This window comes from Stomoxys calcitrans, chromosome 1 (genome assembly GCF_963082655.1).
Source record: "Stomoxys calcitrans chromosome 1, idStoCalc2.1, whole genome shotgun sequence".
In the NCBI taxonomy this organism is placed as follows: domain Eukaryota; kingdom Metazoa; phylum Arthropoda; class Insecta; order Diptera; family Muscidae; genus Stomoxys; species Stomoxys calcitrans.
In genome coordinates, this window is record NC_081552.1 from 36,902,487 (window position 1) to 36,922,091 (window position 19,605).

At 39.7% G+C, this 19,605-nt stretch overlaps 1 protein-coding gene across 4 annotated transcripts in view; it reads left to right on the forward strand.

The window, feature by feature from the left end:
- LOC106092828 (neurogenic protein mastermind) overlaps positions 1-19,605 on the forward strand; it is a 77,237-nt gene that overhangs the window by 34,755 nt on the left and 22,877 nt on the right. For 2 of the 4 annotated variants that reach the window (XM_059363065.1, XM_059363069.1), the window contains exons 3-4: positions 3,297-4,334; positions 12,822-14,775. In XM_059363065.1, the coding sequence (XP_059219048.1) occupies positions 3,297-4,334; positions 12,822-14,775 (2,992 nt within the window). The remainder of the gene's footprint in view (positions 1-3,296; positions 4,335-12,821; positions 14,776-19,605) is intronic. The other 2 variants (XM_059363071.1, XM_059363073.1) reach the window with 2 other exon arrangements.

Sequence of the window (19,605 nt, forward strand, 5' to 3'; positions counted from 1 at the left end):
GATCAAGAGGTTCTCTCTTGTACCGCTGAACTTCTCGCTCCAGATCATGTAGATCCACCATAAGGCTGCTGTGCGGTGGATACATATCCACAATATAAAAATTTGGATGGTCCCTGCGATGACAGCTCAGAAGGTGTTGCTTAGACAGAATGTAGTTCTGTTTTCGCACAAGTGGAGAAATGAGCAGACAGCCCGTCCTACATCGAAGTGCGGCATTCTGACAGATCTAAATATTATTTCACTGCGTGTCACATAGTTGAGTAAACCGTGGTCAACAAGGTTTCTTTGTCAGCACCCCAAGTGCTGCCGTGACTTGAGAACCTTGTTTCTACTTTTGATCTTATCGCAAATTGCTGTGGTATGTGGGGAGAATGTGTACGACACTAAGTATTTTGGGACACCTCAGCTCCTTGCCCACCTCATGCGTGTGTGTAGTGAACAATGTGGTGAAGATTTGGTGGCAGATATCTTCAAGTCTCTTGCAGCGAAATAAGCGGCAAGTTCGTTGAGGTAGACGTTTAACCTATCGCAGATGTCAACAATGGGTGGGGGCCATGATCGTACAATCGCCCGCTTATGATGCGATCAAGGTCACCGGGATTGAATCACCTGGTGTTCATTGCTGTCACGAGAAGCTTAGCTGCGAGCTACCGCGCGTCCACAGGTTGCGTAAAGTGGAATGCTCCATCTGGAGTAGCTGTAACTGCAGTCGCGGACAATAAGCGGTATCGAGCGGGGAGTCTCCGTGGGAGATCGGGTGGCACCGGCTCTTGCACAAATACTGAGTACGTACGATGCTCAATATGACAAGGATTCTAGAATTGGTAAATGAATTTAGGTTTCAAAATATGTGGTGGATATTTTAATATTCTTAGACCCATACGTTATAAAGAGATGTCGCTAAGTGGCACGACGTTCGCTCCATAAAAGTAAGCCTTTAGATAAGCCAGCGTATCCGGCAGATCACCACAGCATTCATGACGACGAGGTAGAAGCAAATCTATCTCTATACGACTCACTAAAGTAGTTCTGCCCAAGAACGATCCGGTAGATTCAGCCACCTAAACTCTTTTTGGGAAGGGAAAACGCCAACGTGCAAATTAACGTGCAACGCCAAATTAATTTCTGCCTCCCAGCACGGGATAGCTGTGTGCACCATACAAGCTGGAACTTTGAGGTCCGATCTGTGCGCTGTTCTTTGCTGTCACGAGAAGCTTAGTTGCGAGCTACCGGGCGCGTCCACAGGTTGCGGATAGTGGAATGCCCCATACGGAGTAGCTGCTACGGCAGCCGCGAACAATCAGCTGTATCAAGCGGAGAGTCTCAGTGAGAGGTCGTGTGGCACCGGCTCTTGCACAAATACTGAGTGTCTGTGATGCTCGATATAAGAAGGCGATTTATTGTCGCCTTTAAATAACCAATGGCCATTCTGTTCTCACGGCGATCGGTCCTTTGGACCAGAACGAGTTTGCTCACCTACAGGAGGTTGACGAGGATCGCCAACTCCACATGAAAATGTGGGTACAACAACAAAAAATCCTCCTATTCTTATTAAATGGGGACAGAAAAAATTTGGGACAGGCAATTTTGTTTGGAAGAGGGAAAACTGCCAGGAAATTGTTTTCCAGAATAGGGAAAAGGGGAGTAGGGAAAAAACTCCCAGGAAATTGTTATTCAGAATAGGGAAAAAGGGCGTAGAAAAAAACTCCCAGAAAATTGTTATTCAGAATAGAGCTGAAAAAATCAGCTGTTTTTGCTATTAGTCGGATGAAAGTAACGCCAAATTATATTGTTTTCACAGCTTTGCGATTTGACCAGATTTATTACAACTGTAGCAATTTTTACGCATTAAAATATGAGGTGTTGTAACATTTTTTTTTCTCTCCTTTGTGCTTCTTTTGTTTGGTCACAAAAATTATTTCATTTCGTCGTTGTTTTAGCCAGCTTAGACCAATGTGTTTTTTTTATTTCTTGCTTCTATTTCAAAACAAAACAACAAAAACACTTTAAAGAGTCTCATCATTTGTGGTGTGTTAAATGTATCGAGGGGCGGGCTGGAATTATCGCGATTTCGGCCTTTGCCAGGGGTCTCGTCAGACTGCTATGCCACCAAAAGAGTACATGCTTCCACCTACTCACAAATTAGTGAGCAGTGCAATGGTAGAAGCATGCCATCTGAATGAAATGGTGGATCTTGCTATTCAACCTTTTCTTATAGAGCAGTAAGGGAAAGTTAAACATCTCTTCAAAAAGACAACTAACATCAACAACACACACACAAAGCTAAAGACTTGTATTATCCAGACAAACTTCGCTTGTCATAGAATAACTTTTCAATATGGGCACAGTAACCACACATTTCTCGACGTGCTGATCGTGCCTCCTTTCATTCCTTTGCGATTCTTTAGTTTGGACACAAAAATTATTTCATTTTGTTTTTGTTTCAATCAGCTTACACCAATGTGTTTTTAAATTTCTTGCTTCTATTTCGAAACAAAAACACTTTAAAGAGTCTCAACATTGATCGCGATTTCGTCCTTTGCCAAAGGCCTCGTCAGACTGCTATGCCACCAAAAGATTACATTTTTCTGCCATCCTATACAAAAATAACATATACTTGTGTCATAGCAAAAATGATGTAGCGAATGTTAATTGACAATTTTGAAATGCATAATGAAATACGAATGTTACATAAAAAGTGGCATGTCATAAAACAAAAACATATAGTGTGATAACAGCTTAAGGGAAAGCAAAGATTGTAGACAATTTGGTGACAATATCACTTACATAGTAGAATTTCTACAGGGAAGCATATACTCGTACATAGTTTGCATACACTTAACATACAAACAATGCACTTAACATACAGTTTATATGCACTTTTTTACATTTTTAAATTTCTACCTTTACATCACATACTAACCCCATTAATATACATACATTCATTCATATCTGCATTTGTATCTTTTTCACAATAACCATGATATTTTCTTTTTTAAAAAAAAATATGACAATTTTTAAAACAAATGAAATTTCGAACAAATTTCTTATACAAAATACTCGAATATCTAAAAATACAACCAACAAAAAACAACAACAACAACAACACGTCTTCTGTATCCTTCTACATAAAATATAAAAAAAATACACACACTACTACCTACTCTCCTATAATCACAAAAACAAAACACACATACCACCTATTAACGCGATGCGTGCGTTCTGCCAACCATACGATCGATCGATCGATCGTTCGTCGTTCGGTGTATGGATACGCAAAATTCGCGATACAACAGCAAGTCAAGCAAGAAAATACACAATGTACTAAGGCTCAAGTAAAAGCCTACAATGATTTGATATACCTCACACAATTACAACAGCAGCAGCAACAACAGCAGCAGCAGCAGCAACAACATCAACAGCAGGAAGAGGAGATCTATATTGATGGCAAACATTATAAAATTGTACGAAAATCTCAGCAACAACAACCACAACAACAACAACAACAGCATGTGCTGCAAATCGAACAACATCCTAGTCCGGCGTCTTCGACCACCACCCAGCATTATCCGGTATATGCCAGTCCGGCTCTAAGCTCCACCGGCAATTCCTCACCAGCCTTACACAATGTAGCCACCACCCCTCCCCAAGTTATTCTTTATGAAACACCCACATCATTCGAGTTACCCATACGACGAGCACATGTTGCAAACGCTGGTTCGCCTGCAACAGTGGCCATAGCGACGGCGGCAGCGCCCAACCATAATAGTGCTGTTGCCTATTCATCTGTGATACAAAGCACTTTGCAGCAGCACCAACAACAGCAATTGCAGCAGCAACAACACCAGCAATTACACATGTGGAAAATAGAAGAAGATGATGCGGCATCTGGTGCTGGCCAAGAGGATGTCAAGAATGTCTTACAATTGCAGGTTAAACAAGAGCATCACACTGGCAACAATGTTGTCCTAAGTGATAATTTGATATTAAATTTGCCGCCAGGTTTGGAAATCAAACAAACCATGGTGCATAATAATAATACTCAGCACCAGGCCGCAGGCGCTTTGGCAAATTCGGTGTTGCAGCACACCCAACAGCAACAGCTGTTGGCCCAGCAACAACAGCAACTGTACAATGAACAAAAAATGCAGCAACAGCAACCTGCTGCTGAAAAACGCCGTCAGCATATGATCGCCAACATGCTGATGTCACCGTCCAACGCAAACAATGCAGTGACGGCATCTTCGCCGGCTAACTCTACGTCTTCGTCTTCCCATCATGCGTCGTCTTCTTCTTCGGGCACCACAACGTCACAGATTCAAATAAATTCTAAGGTTTGTATTTTATTATTATTTCTTTGTTTCTGTTTTGTTTTTCTTTCATTTGATAAATAAATTGTATTTTTTTTTTATTTTCTTTTCGATAATTATCATAATTTTCACTTCATTTCGGTAGATTTTTCTTATTATCTTGAATAGTTTTTTTTCTTCGCTTTTTTTTTAAATTTTAAAGTAGGGTATTAGAATTTTGAGTATAACAATCAGGAAACAATGACTGGTATGGAAAGTCGCACAAGATTATACTGTGGAAATTTCTGCTTATGACTAGTCACTCCTTGGTTTCATTTGGTTTAGGAGATTCTCAATATGAATTTGAAAGTCCAAAGTCAACTTTCAAGTCGAAAGTTGACTGGTCCATGACTGGTCAATTTGGTTAGCCAGGACAAAAGATGGTAATTCATCCGTTAACCATAGGCCTAGTGAGTTCGGGAGATGTTTAAAACATCCAAATCGAGCGCTTGAAGGGCGGTTTTGACGAAAAAACCGGATCTTTCATTTACCTCCCGTTGGAGGTTATATTGCTGTTGGAGTTTATTTTAAGTATTTAAAAGAGCACCAAGTCTTTCGGGACCCAACCGAAGTTGATCATTGTCCTGGTAGCAAATTATGCCTTGTATTGTTGTTGTAGACGCAGATTTATGTAGTGGATAGAGATTCGCTTAAAACTTGGATTTGCCATCTCCCCGATAGCCATTCCTATTTTTCTGCTCCAATTTCACATGGAGGCACTAATTGTCGTCTCCGGTAGCAATTCTGTTACCGACTTACAGCATACGTTATCTCGAATACGCTTTTGTAACAAATGAGATTGCGTCGCGCATTGAATGGATGTATTACCGCTTCGAAAGCTGTCGTATCGAAATGGCTCAATTTGTTATCGATAAATTTTGAGTTGAACATATGTTTGGGGCAAAACAAAACAAAACAAACGACAGCAAACGTACCCGGTTACTGCAAAAGAATATTAATTTTATTAATTTTTAGAAATAAACATAAATTAAAAAAAAAAAAACACGTAAAAAATGCAATCGGATATTGTTTGGCTGCAGATCCAGACTGCAAACACAAAAAACCCTTGTTTTTAAAGGTGGGGAAAAAACCGTGTTTTCTTTGCTGTGTAATAGCGTTTGACTGGTTTCCTAGATCGCGATTTCGTTTGGAACCACCCAAACTCGTCGGTAGGCTTTGCGAAAAAGGGTATGTACAGGGTAGAAACATATGAAGTGGAGTAATTTTCTTTCTTGCTGCGCTACAAATGAAAATACTCTGAAGAACATAGTTTCAAACTAGAAGACATACCCTTTTTGACAAATCCCACCGATGAGTTTGGGTGGTTCCAAACAAAATCGCTATCTAGGAAACCAGTCAATTGCTATAACAAAGCAAAAAACACATTTTTCTGCCTAACTTTAAAAAACAAGGGACTTTGTGTTCTATATGTATTGGAAATAGATTACCCTATGGTCTGCAGCCGGACAATATCCGATTGTAGGAAAAAAAACATTGCTACTTGCCTTATAATGTGCGTGTCGTCCTCTGACGAAGGACAATAACTGAAGAGGGCAATAACTTTGACGTATTTCTAGAGAAATGATAAATTTAAGTGATCCCATTTCTTTGCCAATAATGCTTAAATAATCAAAATAAACAAATTTACAAATTAAATTTATTTGTTGTGTTACAATATTTGGATTTATAAGGCACTTGATGCAAAGTGTTAGGAATTGACTGTAAGGAAGTAATCAAACCCCATTCACTTTTACTCTGCGTCGGTTGCAAGCTGCACGAATGTAATCTGCTGGTATTTTGGCCCATTGCCATACAATGGCTTTGTTAAGCGCATCCGTGATGGTATATTTTTTAGTCTTTACCTTGCTGTCCAAAGTGCTCGAAATAGAAAAGCCCATCGGATTGGCACCTGACAAATTGGACAGCCACTGTGTACACCAAATGAAGTGCGTATCAGGATTTTTTAGCCATTCTTAAACGAGCTTATGTGACGTTGCCGAGTCTTGTGGGTACGTCGATGGTCTACGATCCAAATGTTTGCGTGCCCTCGGTTTGATGATTTGAGCTGAACTTGAAAGGGTTCATGTCTACCACGGTACCACCAAAGCTGTAATTGGCTATTTCTCCAAAATTCGACATCATTTGTTGGTGGCCCATAGGAATTTAACGGACTATTCCTCCTATTGCCTTTTAGGATGTTGCCTTCGCTTGGCTACGATTTAGCAACATATTTTTTTTTGCCAAATTCGGATGGTCATGAATTGGGCCATTTCAACCTTTTGTCCCCCATTTATTTTGTGTAAGTTAGTCCAAAACAAGAAAACAAAAAATGTGTATTATAATACACCCCAAAACTTACTTTCAACATTTGTTTTAAAAATTCACATCCATTGCTCCTTATCTCACGAGTGGATTTCGATCGAACTGCTAATGTTCGATTTTGCACTGGTTAAAGAATACCATAATCTCGAATATCGGTAGTGCTTATTCGTTAACGAATGCGGTAATGCCGAAACAAAAATTTTTTAAACAATTTTACTCGTTCACATATGGGAGAGATAGAGGCCAATAAAAGGGCCTTTTATGGGGCCGAGAGATCGGTCTGTATGGCAGCTTAATTCAAATCTGAACCGATCTGGGCCAAATTGAAGAGGGATGTCGACGGACCTTACACAACCCACTGTCCCAAATTTCGGCGAATTCAGACAATAAATAAGTCTTTTATGGGCCGAAGACCTTAAACCAAGAGATCGGTCTATATGGGAGCTATATTCAGATCCGAACCGATCTGGGCCAAATTGAATAAGGATGTCGAAGGCCATAACACAACTCAATGTCCCAAATTTCGGCGAACTCAGACAATAAATTCGTCTTTTATGGCCCCAAGGCCTTAAATGGAGAGATCGGTCTATATGGCTACTATATTCAAATCTGGACTGATCTGGGCCAAATTGAAGAAGGATATCGAAGGCCCTAACACAACTCACTGTCCCAAATTTCGACGACATCGGGCAATAAATGCGCCTTTTATGGGCGCAAAATCTTAAATCGAGAGATCGGTCTGTATGGCAGCTATATTCAAATCTGGGCCAAATTGAAGAAGGATGTCGAAGGCCCTAACACAACTTACTGTCCCAAATTTCAGCGACATCGGACAATAAATGTGCCTTTTATGGGGCCAAGAGATCGGTCTATATGGCAGCTATATCCAAATCCTGACCGATCTGGGCCACATTGCAGAAAGATATCGAAGGGCCTACCACAACATTGGACAAAAAATGCACCTTTTATGGGCCTTAAAACTTCAATCGAAGGATCGGTCTATATGGCAGCTATATCCAAGTCTGAACCGATCAGGGCCAAAATGAGGAAGGATGTCGAGTAGCCTAACACAACAACTGTCGCAAAAAATTGTTTTTTTTTTTTAACCCGTTAGTCGTAATTTTCTTGTGAGTCTCTCGTTAGTCTTGATTCTCTTTTGAGTTGTGAGTGTCTCGTGATTTGTGATTTTTCTATGGTCAGGCAGTCGAAAATAGATATCAGACTCTGGATTCTCCTTGCAGATCTCCAAGTCCAGTCTTTCCTCGATCTTTGATCCATTCGTGTAGCATGATCTTGTAGATGGCAATACCAGAGTTCAGAGACTGTGCCGCTGGCACCAGTGTCTCATTCGACGTCAAGTGTCGTCTCGGGTATCCGATCTGAAACTTCTTCCAATCCATTTAGGTTTCCTATCGTCTTATCGTTTCCTTCTATTTACTCTCCTAGTGGCTGTGTCATTCTTAATCTGTATGTCTATGGGCCGGATATCAAGAATAATCTCCAGTGGCATAGTAGGTGTGGTCCTCTTGCAAGACGATATGTCCTCTGAACCTGTTGTAATGTCTTTTGTTGCACTTTTTCTCCATCGCCATCCACCTAACTACTGTGGCGTTAGTCAGTATTGGTCTAAACACACTAACGTAGAGCCAATGAACTGTTGTCGGTCTACAAGGCCTCTGTGCGCCATCTTAGTACGCTACTGGGTGTGACACTTCCAGTTCAATTTCCTTGGAAGTACCAGGTAGTTGACGTTGTCGGATATCAAAATTCTGTATAAGAAACTTTGCTTATGGCCACGATTATTTTGATCTTGGTCAAGTTTTTGGCAGCAATTACTAGTACTCGCCTTGCTTTGTATTTTCCCCTCAGTTCGTGTAGCATTTACGCTCTAAGTTATGTGTAAAATGCAAATTGGAACAGGGGCAAATTTTTCACATATCAATGAGTGCAGTCCGATTCAAGTTTAAGCCTAATGACAAGGGGCCTCCTTTTTCTAGCTGAGTGCGAACGGCGTGCCGCAGTGCGACACCTCTTTGGAGAGAAGTTTTACATGGCATAGTACCTCACAAATGTTGTCAGCATTAGGAGGGGAAAACCAACGCTGAAAATTTTTTCTGATGGTTTCGCCAGGATTCGAACTCAGGCGTTTAGCGTCATAGGCGGACATGCTAACCTCTGCGCTACGGTGGCCTCTAGTTAGTTATGTGTAAATTTCGCATTTCTTCAATAATGTCGGAAGTTGGTTGAAGGGATAGACAAAAGACCATTTGTGATCATGGTGACTTTTACTTTAATTTAATCGGCTGGGACAGAATAATTGTTGCCATTTTTGGTAGGTTCCTACCAAAATTGGTAGGTTTTTATTCTCTTGATAGGTTGGTAGGCTGATCTCAATTTATGGTAGGTTTTTCCATCATATAAAAACCCATTTTTGTGTGCTGAAAAAATTGCCGAGGATAAGTCATTATTCTCGCATTATTATTTCACTTCTTGTCGATTCTTTGTATTCGTGGAGAATAAAACCTTGAATGTCGAGGGGCTAAATACTGTTACAAGGGGCCTCACTGCTTCAAATTTCAGGAAAAAGGGGCTAAGTTCATATTTCATAAATTTTGGTAGAAGAACTTAAATTTTGGTAAAAAAGGTCAGATGCGGTTCATACTAAGATGTTAAGGGGTCCACTGTTACGTCGAAAATGGTTAGTAAATGCAAATTTCTGGTCTCAAACCCTTGAATCGGAAATTTATGAACTCAAGATTTCTTATAGGGAGATCGGTATAAAGGGTGCTATATCAAGATGTAGGCCATTTTTGAACTTTAGGCTTTGATTTCAACAAACAGACGGACGGACACGGGTAGATCTTCTATGAATAAAACGATCTACTATGTTTTCTTTGTAGGATTGAAAAAAATATCATTTGATGGGCAATAAATGCATTGGTCAAGTGGCCAAATCTTCGGTGGTGGGCATAACAACATAACCGGCATTTTAGCTTATAGAACATTTGGTAGGATTTAATTGGGTTTGGTAGGATTTTTCTTAGATTTTGGTAGGAAATAATTTTCTTGAGTGGCAACACTGAACAGAACATTTGTCCCTTTAGCCGAACTTATATTAGATTCCAAAACGTCTCTTTCTTCAATTTTTGTGTTACCATGTTTTGATATTTCTTTCACCACTAGATCTTTCCATCTGAGTTTTGATCATCCTGGTTTGCGTGCACCACAGTGATCGCCTTCAAAAGACCTTCAAGAGAGGTGACCTTGGTTCTAAACTGCTTGCTTAATCCAAAGTATAATCTGTTTGTCAATATTGTTCTTCGCCTTATTTTGAAAGCCCACGTTAGCGCAAAGGTTAATTTTGTCCGCCTATGACGTTGAACGTCTGGGTTCGAATCCTGGCGAGAACATTAGAAATAATTTGCTGGCGATATTTCTGAGGTACTGTGTCATGTGAAAACGTCTCCCCAAAAAGTTGTCGTACTGCGGCACGCCGTTCGGACTCGGCTATAAAATGAAGGACCCTTATCGTTGAGCTTAAACTTCAATCGGATAGCACTCAATGATACGAGACAGGTTTGTTCCTGTTTCTTAATGGAATGTTCATTGGCAAATTTGTTCATGGGGTCGTTCGCTTCAGCTACGTCGGTGCCGAGGTAGACAAAGTTGCTGACTATTTCAAAGCTGTGTACAAGACGTTGTAGGAGTTGACTATACTTTTTGTTAAAAAAAATATATGACATGACCAATTGTAGAGCAGAAAAGTTTTGAAATGTTTAAGTACACCTTCCAAACGTTGGCGTTTATTTTGTTTGATAAGGCAAAAAACCATTTCCATACTTCATGCTGAACGCATGGCTTTTCAAACCGCAGTCGAAATCCAAAAAGTCCATAACGGAAGTAACCTCATCACAAATGCTGTCAACATTCATAAACATAACCAATCTACTGCTAAATTTCCCATTTTCCCAATCCATTAAGGAACAGGGAATACTTCTCTCATATCGTTGGTGTTTATTTTGTTTGATAAGGCAAAAAACCATTTCCATACTTCATGCTGAACGCATGGCTTTTCAAACCGCAGTCGAAATCCAAAAAGTCCATAGCGGAAGTAACCTCATCACAAATGCTGTCAACATTCATAAACATAACCAATCTACTGCTAAATTTCCCAATCCATTAAGGAACAGGGAATACTTCTCTCATATCAATGAGCGCAGTCCGATTAAAGTTTTTTTTTATGCCATTTGGTAGAGAAGATTTAACATGGCAGGATACCTTACAAATGTAGCCAGCATTAGTAAGGGGATAACCGCCGCTGAACAATTTTTCTAATGTTCACGCCGGGATTTGAACCCACGCGTTCGCTCTCATATGCAGACATGCTAACCTCTCTGCCATGCTGGACTCCCAAACATAACCAATCACAGACTTCAGCCAACGACCATTTGCTAGAAAGATGGACTTTCCACATAAAAAAAAGACATGCAGCTTTAACAATAACAACAAAACGTAGCAATATTACAGAAAGCTACGTGGATTTTTGCGCTATGAGAACACTTGGTTAATACGGTTTAATACAACCCTTAAATGTATTTTTTATGTACTTGTTCTTATTTCAGTCAAATTTAGCTTTTTGTTGTTAAACTTTTTTAACCCTCACTTACAAGACTTACTGTTTTTTTTTTGTTATCACAACATAATAACCCGTTCGTTCGTTGCTTTGTTGTTGCTGTTGTAGCCACATTTTTATGTGGAGGTGGCGATCCTCGTCAAGCTGCTATAGGTGAGCAAGCTCGCTCTGGTCCAAAGTACCGATCGCCTCGGGAACAGGACGACCATTGGTTATTTAAAGGCGTTAATAACTCGCATTGTCATATCGAGCATCATAGGCATTCAGTTTTTGTGCAAGAGCCGGTGCCGCCAGGCCTCTCATTGATTATCCGCGACGCCCCACAGCTAAGCTTCTCGTGACAGCAATGAACATCACACAGTTCGGACCTCAATGTTACGGCCTGTGTGGGGCTCAAAGCTATGCCGTGCCGGGGTTGCTTTGTTTGAGCATAGTCTGCTTTTTTCCCTTGCATTTCGATCACACCACCATTGCGGTGTTGCCAGATTTGCATTTTCTGACAACTCAAACTCTAGGCATCGTCGTAATGATGCATTTAGGAAAAGTGTTATTTCATGGAGAGTTCTTACTCTGATTGTCTGTCTCTGTTTTAAACCAATGGGTTTAGGTCTATAGGCATCTTCAACTATTGTACTTCCATTCCTTTACTCTGCAAAACTCTTCTCACTCGCTGTGTGTATTATGATTTAGCCTAGCTATTTTGCACATATTTTAAATTTTATTTTAAACCTATTAACAAAAACAAGAAACAAACGAAGAAAATGTTTAATTTTTAAGTATGTGATTTGCAAAATAAAAAATAAAATAAAGATAAAAAAAAAAAATTAAATCAGTAAAAAAACAAAAACCAAGAAACAATCATCTTCCTCTCTGTGTATCTCTACCAACTGTTGCTTTTCTGTTAGCTCTAGCCAATTTAATGGTAAGAATAAATGTTAAAGTGTTAATACTACTAACATGATGGGAGTTAATTTCTTGTGTCCTCTAATAAACTCTTGACTTCAAATCTAAATTCGTATGTGGTATGGTATTTTTTAATTTTTATTTTTGTTTTTGTTTTTTTTTTTTTTTTTCTTACTCTTTCTGTCTATTCCCTAAAACTAACATGTTGTTTAATTTTAATATATAATAAAACAAACAAAAAACAACTAATCCCATATATATATAGTTATATATACCAATTAATTTGTGTTGTAATTCTGTTTTAAACCAAAAATTAAACACTTATTTGAACCTGTGACGTTTCAAAGTAAACCAAATAAAAAACGTATGCCATGTTGAGGAAGATGAGCGTAAGAAATCTTGTTGTAATACATTTTTAATTAAACTTATTTGTAGCATAAATAAATTATATATGATTAATTAATTATTATAATACACAAACACACATACAAATGGAAAATTACACATTTTCTAAGACTAAACATCGAATGCTTGTTTGTTCGTTCGTTCGTACCTTTAGAGTTCCAAATCATGGCAAAAGGAAATTATTAATAAGAATTTCCTTTTAATTGCAGGCTGAGGAAAAACATCAACAACAACAGCAGCAGCAGCAGCAACAGCAACAGCAGCAACAACAGCAACAAATGGTGGCGAAAACCACTAAAACACCACGTAAGAGACAGCCGAAAAAGACGCTTATAACAAATGACTATGAGGCTGAACCAAGTCCCCAGCAGCAGGATACAACCGCAGGCAGCCATCATCAGCAGCAGCAACAACAACAACAACAACAGCAACAACAACAGCATGTCCAACAGCAGCAACAAGCCACATATTATGATTTCAACAATAAGTGGAATACAACAGCTCTGAAACAAGAGAATAATACGACAACACCGGCTGTACAAGTGCCGGCTATAAATATACCCACTTATGTTAATCCTCATACCCAACAACAGCATGCCCAGCAGCAGCAACAACAACAACAGCAGCAGCAACAACAACAACAACAACAGCAGCAGCAGCAGCAACAACAACAGCAGCAGCAACAACAACAGCAACAACAAACGGCAGCGGCGGTGGTGGCACATCAGCAACAGCAAGTGCCACAACCCGCCCATTTGCAATCATCACAAGCCCAATCACACTTAACCAACCTATCGTCGTATTATCCAAATTTCACACAACAAATTGCCTCACAATATACAGCCTGCATGCAACAGACGGCAGGAGCCATACAACACACCCTGTATAATCTCAATCAGCATCAACAACAAATCCAACAGGCTACAGCCGCCACACAGCAACAGGTAGTAGCCGCAGCTGCCGTTGCCGCCGCCGCTGTAACAGCACAGCCTGCTGCAGCTTCGCACACAACACAGCAACAACAACAGCAGGCACAGCAACAACAGGAGGAGCAACAGCAACAGCAAGCGGCCCAAGAGGCAGCTACCAATAAAGTTATAGTCCCTAATATAGAGGAAGAACTAGAGTTCCTTTCCGATTCAACGCCCAAGCAAGGATACGCCAGTGCCAGTGAAGCGTCCCGCAATGCGACGACGAAACCAACAAATATTGGTATCTACAATCCTCACAGTAATAGTGACGATAAGTCGGCAAATGGCAAAACGAATTCTGTGGCAACCGGTGCCAGCACAAATGCCTCCGGTTTGGGTAATAGCTCCTCGGTGTCATCACTAAATTCTTCATCATCGACAACGTATGTGCCTCCGGAGAAGAAGCCTGTTGTTGGTACATCAATAGGCGAAAAGAAGACCCAATTTATGGACAGTTATCTAAAGTTCTTGCAAGGAGATCGTGAAGAAGATACCTCGTCAGCGGCGAAAGGAGGGCGCAAAAATAATTATCAGAAGGCAGCAACTGGCGGTGGAGCAGGGGGTGGTGGTGGTGGTGGTGTTGGAGGCGGTGTCGGCGGTGGTGGCGGTGGGGGTAGTGGTGGTGGTGGTGGAGGTGGCAAACGTGGCAAAAACCAACAACATCAGCAACAAACACAGCAAGCGCAACCGCAACAACAACAGGCGACACAAGCACAAAATATTCCATCAACGACAGATGAGGCGGCAGCTCATATGGCTGCCAACCTAGATCCCCATGGTGCTCAAGGCCAGATGGTAACCGGCGATGATGGCCATCAAATTAAAATACTTTCACAAACGCAAATATTGCCCAAAAAGCGACCACATGCACAAATGCAGGCAGCCGCAGCAGCTGCTGCTGCACAGCAGACATCCACAGCCAATTCGAATTCCCATACAGGCACATCGGTAATACAACAACATCCTCAGCATTCGGATCATCAACAACAACAACAGCAGCAGCAGCAGCAGCAACATGAGCAATCATTCCGTCCCTATGGACAACATCCACAGCATCATCAACAGCAGCAGCAACAGCAGCAGCAGCAGCAGCAGCATCATCAACAACAGCAACAGCAATATTGTGCACAATTAGGTTTTGGCTCATCACCAGGTTCATCAAGTGCCGCAGCTGCTGGCGGCTCCAGTCAAGGTATGTTGCTACTTGACCAACAAAATTCTACTACTCGTAGCCGTAGTCCCATAAATGCTTTCAACAACTCTACTACTACTACTACTACTACAGCTCCTCACCATAATTCCTCTTCCGCCGCCACTAGCGTACCACACAACAATCATCATCATTTCTTAAATTTTCTCTGGTCATGGCGTTAAAAAATAAAGAAGTAAAACTCAAATAAAAAAAAAAAATGAAAGATTTTTTTTTCTCAAACAACAAACCCCTATAACGATATAAAAAAATTAGATAAAACCCCAGATATATATATATAGATATATATATACATATATTTATACATATATATATATATATATATAAAGATATATAAAGCTTTTCTCAAGGCGTAGTTGTTTACGTTCCTTGCTCTGCATTTCCCATTCAATAATCGGAAAAATAGTTTACGGTCACTAAAACTTAACTCTCTCTCTATCTCTCTCTCTCTCTCTCTCTCTCTCTCTTTCTCTCTTAGCGAATCTCATTTCAAAAAAGAGACCTTCCTATTGTCGCGTTAAGAGAAACTTATAAAAACACAAAAATTAAACTAAGAGATACGAACAAAACTCTGCTCTCGCTTCTAGCCCAAACTAAACGTTAAGCAAAAGTCCCTTTCTTTTTAGTTTTGTAAAAAGCGTCCACTTTCCTTGAGATTTTGTTTGGGTTTTCATTTTCGTTTTGTACAAAACTGTTGAATAAGTTTCCTTTTTTAGAGTATTGTTAACGAAAAGTATTTTTTTTTTTTTATTTTCAAAAACTAAAGACATGATAATTTATATATAGTCAAGTGAATGAAAAAAAAAAATTTATATTTAAAGAAAGCAATCAAAAATAATAAAACTCTTCTATGTAAATGCTGTTTTTTAATTATTACCATCACCTTCGTCACCAGTAGAACGAACAAGAAGAAAAGAAGGTCATTTTCTTCTATATCAGCCTTGTGAAGGAGTTGAGAAATTATGGTGACCATGTGGTATGTTTTGTGGCCTGTGGAACATTGTATGCGGAAGGAATTATGTTGTTGTTGGTGTCCTATTTTACTTTTGAATCTTTTCGTTTTCGTTTTCTTTTTTTTTTATTTATTTATAATCTTTAACAATCTTTTGTTTCAGTTAAGCATATAATTATTATTTTACTAATTTTTGGCTCTTGCTATTATTATTATTTTTATTTATCTAAGACCTTTAATGCAATTGTGAATTTTAAAATAATATATATTTATATAAGTATGTAAGAAACGAACGTCGTTGAATATTGATCCCTTATGGGGATTTAATGGGTACTGTTTTGAGATCATTCAAAGAGTTTATCCCAAATTGAACTAAACTTCGAGATATAACAAGTAAGAGTTGAACATATTTCCATCTTATGTCGTCATGAACATCTTATGCTACGAACATCTAATGTAGATTGGGAATTGCTTTCATATGGGGAAAACTAAGAAACAAATATTTACTTTATGTTAGAAAAAAAAGAACTGTACAGGCTATTTATTACATTAGCCGAACCAGCATGACTTCCTCCACTTTGTCTTTTTTCATCGAAGTTTAATGGTTTAGTGGTAGTCTGACAACGCAACCAAAATACAAATTTGTATCATCTATGGCAACTTTTGTCAATTGATGCTGGCAATAGCGTTTTGGCAGTCCCGCATCAAGAAAATGTGTATACAAACAATTAAACCACCACAAACAATGCTTACTTTACTTACTTTACTTTAATTGGCTACGACAGAATATTTGTTCCACTCCTAATCCTCTCCTAATCATCCTAAAATCTCTGACACCAAGTTTCGAGGTGTCTCCCACCACTTATCTTTTCATCGGGCTTTTGGTCTTCCCGGTTTGCGTGTACCACCGTGTTTGCCTTCAAAAGACTTCTTTGCTGGAGCTTCTTCATCCATTCTGACAACATGACCTAGCCAATGCAGCCGTTGTATTTTGATGCGTGTAACTATGTTGTTGTCGTCATGCAGCTCATACAGCTCGTGGTTCATACGGCGCCTATATTCTCCATTAACGCAAACTGGTCCATATATTTTACGAGGAATCTTTCAAATACTCAAGTACTTCCTCAGAACCAAGCTTCAGAACCATATAACAACACAGGTAGTGTCAGAGTCTTGTATAGTGTAATCTTCGGGTGTCGAGAGGTGGCCTTGTTTATGAACTGCTTACTTAGTCCAAAGTAGCATTCCCGATTAACGCAAACTGGTCCATATATTTTACGAGGAATCTTTCAAATACTCAAGTACTGCCTCATCTGCTTTAACAAGTACCCAAGCTTCAGAACCATATAACAACACTGGTAGTGTCAAAGTCTTGTATAGTGTAATCTTCGGGTGTCGAGAAGTGGCCTTGTTTATGAACTGCTTATTTAGTCCAAAGTAGCATCTGTTTGCAAGTATTATTCTTCGCTTAATCTCAAAACTGGTGTCATTCGTTTCGGTTACGGTGGTGCCGAGGTAGATAGACTTACCGACTATCTGAAAGTTGTGGTTCCCAACTTTCTCCATTTTCTTTATCTGCTCGGTTGTACAAGGCATTTTGGGAGTTGAAACCATATATTTCGACTTATCTTCATTTACTGCCAGACTCATTTTCACTGACTCTCTTTCGATTCTTTCAAAGGCAGCAGTTACTACTTCCGGTGACCGACCTAGCATTTGGTCTCTTGTGAGTAGTGTGCCATATCTATTCACATCTGCATCTTGTATAATCATCTCCAGCAGGATATTAAAGAGATCACACGATAGGCTGTCTCCTTGTCTGAAACCTCGTTTGGTATTAAATGGTTCGGAGAGATTCTTTCCTATTCTTACTGAGGAACGCGTATCAGCAAGTGTCATCCTGCAGAGTCGTATTAATTTTGCAGGGATACCAAACTCAGACATGGCTTGAAATACCTTTGAAGAAGGCGGCTATATAGTGAACAAAGAGATGGTAGATTTGTCCTTCTCTGGTCTTTTCCATAATTTGGTGGCAGTGTGAATATCTGGTCTATAGTGGATTTACCAGGTCTAAAGCCGCATTGATAGGGCCCAATTTTCTCATTGACTTTAGGTTATAATCTTTCACACAGTACGCTCGAGCGTATCTTGTATGCGATGGGGAAGAGATTTATTTCTTTGTAGTTGGCATATTCCGTCTTGTGGACGGGACATAGTATGATGGGGGTTCCAATCATTGGGTATGCGTTCTTCTAGCCAGATTGCGCAGATAAGCTGATGCATATGCCTTGTCAGCGTATCGCCTCCGATTTTAAATAGTTCAGCGGGTAACCCGTCGGCTCCTGCTGCCTTGTTGTTCTTTAGCCGGGTCACTGCTACTTGGACCTAAATGCTAGCATTTGTGTAATACCATGGATAAACACTTTGTTTTTAATTTGAACCACTGTTGAACTATCTTTTTATTTATTTACGTGTAAAAGGTCATTTTATGTCGCCGTCTGCTTTTCTTCACAATGGATTTCTCAATATTTTTTAACACTTAGGAGCTCGCCTACTGAATATATATCCAAGTTAATTTGCAATAAATCTGCTGGCGTGGACACCCCTGGCGGTGGCCGACGGCCTGCCATTCGTTTTTATACCCTCCACCATAAGATGAGGGGTATACTAATTTCGTCATTCTGATTGTAACTACTCGAAATATTCGTCTGAGACCCCATAAAGTATATATATTCTTGATCGTCGTGAAATTTTATGTCGATCTGGCCATGTCCGTCCGTCTGTCTGTCGAAAGCACGCAAACTTCCGAAGGAGTAAAGCTAGCCGCTTGAAATTTTGCACAAATACTTCTTATTATTGTAGGTCGGTTGGTATTATAAATGGGCCATATCGGTCCATGTTTTGATATAGCTGCCATATAAACCGATCTTGGGTCTTGACTTCTTGAGCCTCTAGAGTGCGCATTTCTTATCCAATTGGGATGAAATTTTGCACGACGTGTTTTGTTATGATATTCAACAACTGTACCAAGTATGGTTCAAATCGGTTCATAACCTGGTATAGCTGCCATATAAACCGATCTTGGGTCTTGACTTCTTGAGCCTTTAGAAGGCGCAATTCTTATCCGATTTGAATGAAATTTTCCACGACGTGTTTCATTATTATATCCAACAACTGTGCCAAGTATGGTTTAAATCGGTCCATAACCTGATATAGCTGCCATATAAACCGATCTGGGGTCTTGACTTCATGAGCGTCTAGAGTGCGCAATTCTTATCCGATTGGAATGAAATTTTGCACGACGTGTTTTGTTACGATATCCAACAACTGTGCCAAGTGTGGTTCAAATCGGTCCATAACCTTATATAGCTGTCATATAAACCGATCTTGGGTCTTGACTTCTTGAGCCTCTAGAGGGCGCTATTCCTATCCGATTTGAATGAATTTTGACACGTAGTATTTTGTTATGATATCCAACAACTGTGCCAAATATGGTTCAAATCGGTTCATAACCTGATATAGCTGTCATATAAACAGATCTGGGGACTTGACTTCTTGAGCTTCTAAAATGCGCAATTCCTATCCGATTTGGCTGAAATTTCGCAAGACGTTTTTTATTGTTACTTTCAACATCTATGTCAAATAAAGTACAAGTCGGTTCATGACCTGATTTAGCTGCCATATAAACCGATCTGGGATCTTGACTTCTTGAGCCTCTAGAGGTTGCAATTATTATCCGATTTGCCTGAAATTTTGTATGACGGATTCTCTCATGACCATTAACATACGTGTTTATTATGATCTGAATCGGTCTATAGCCCGATACAGCTCCCATATAAATCGATCTCTCTATTTGACTT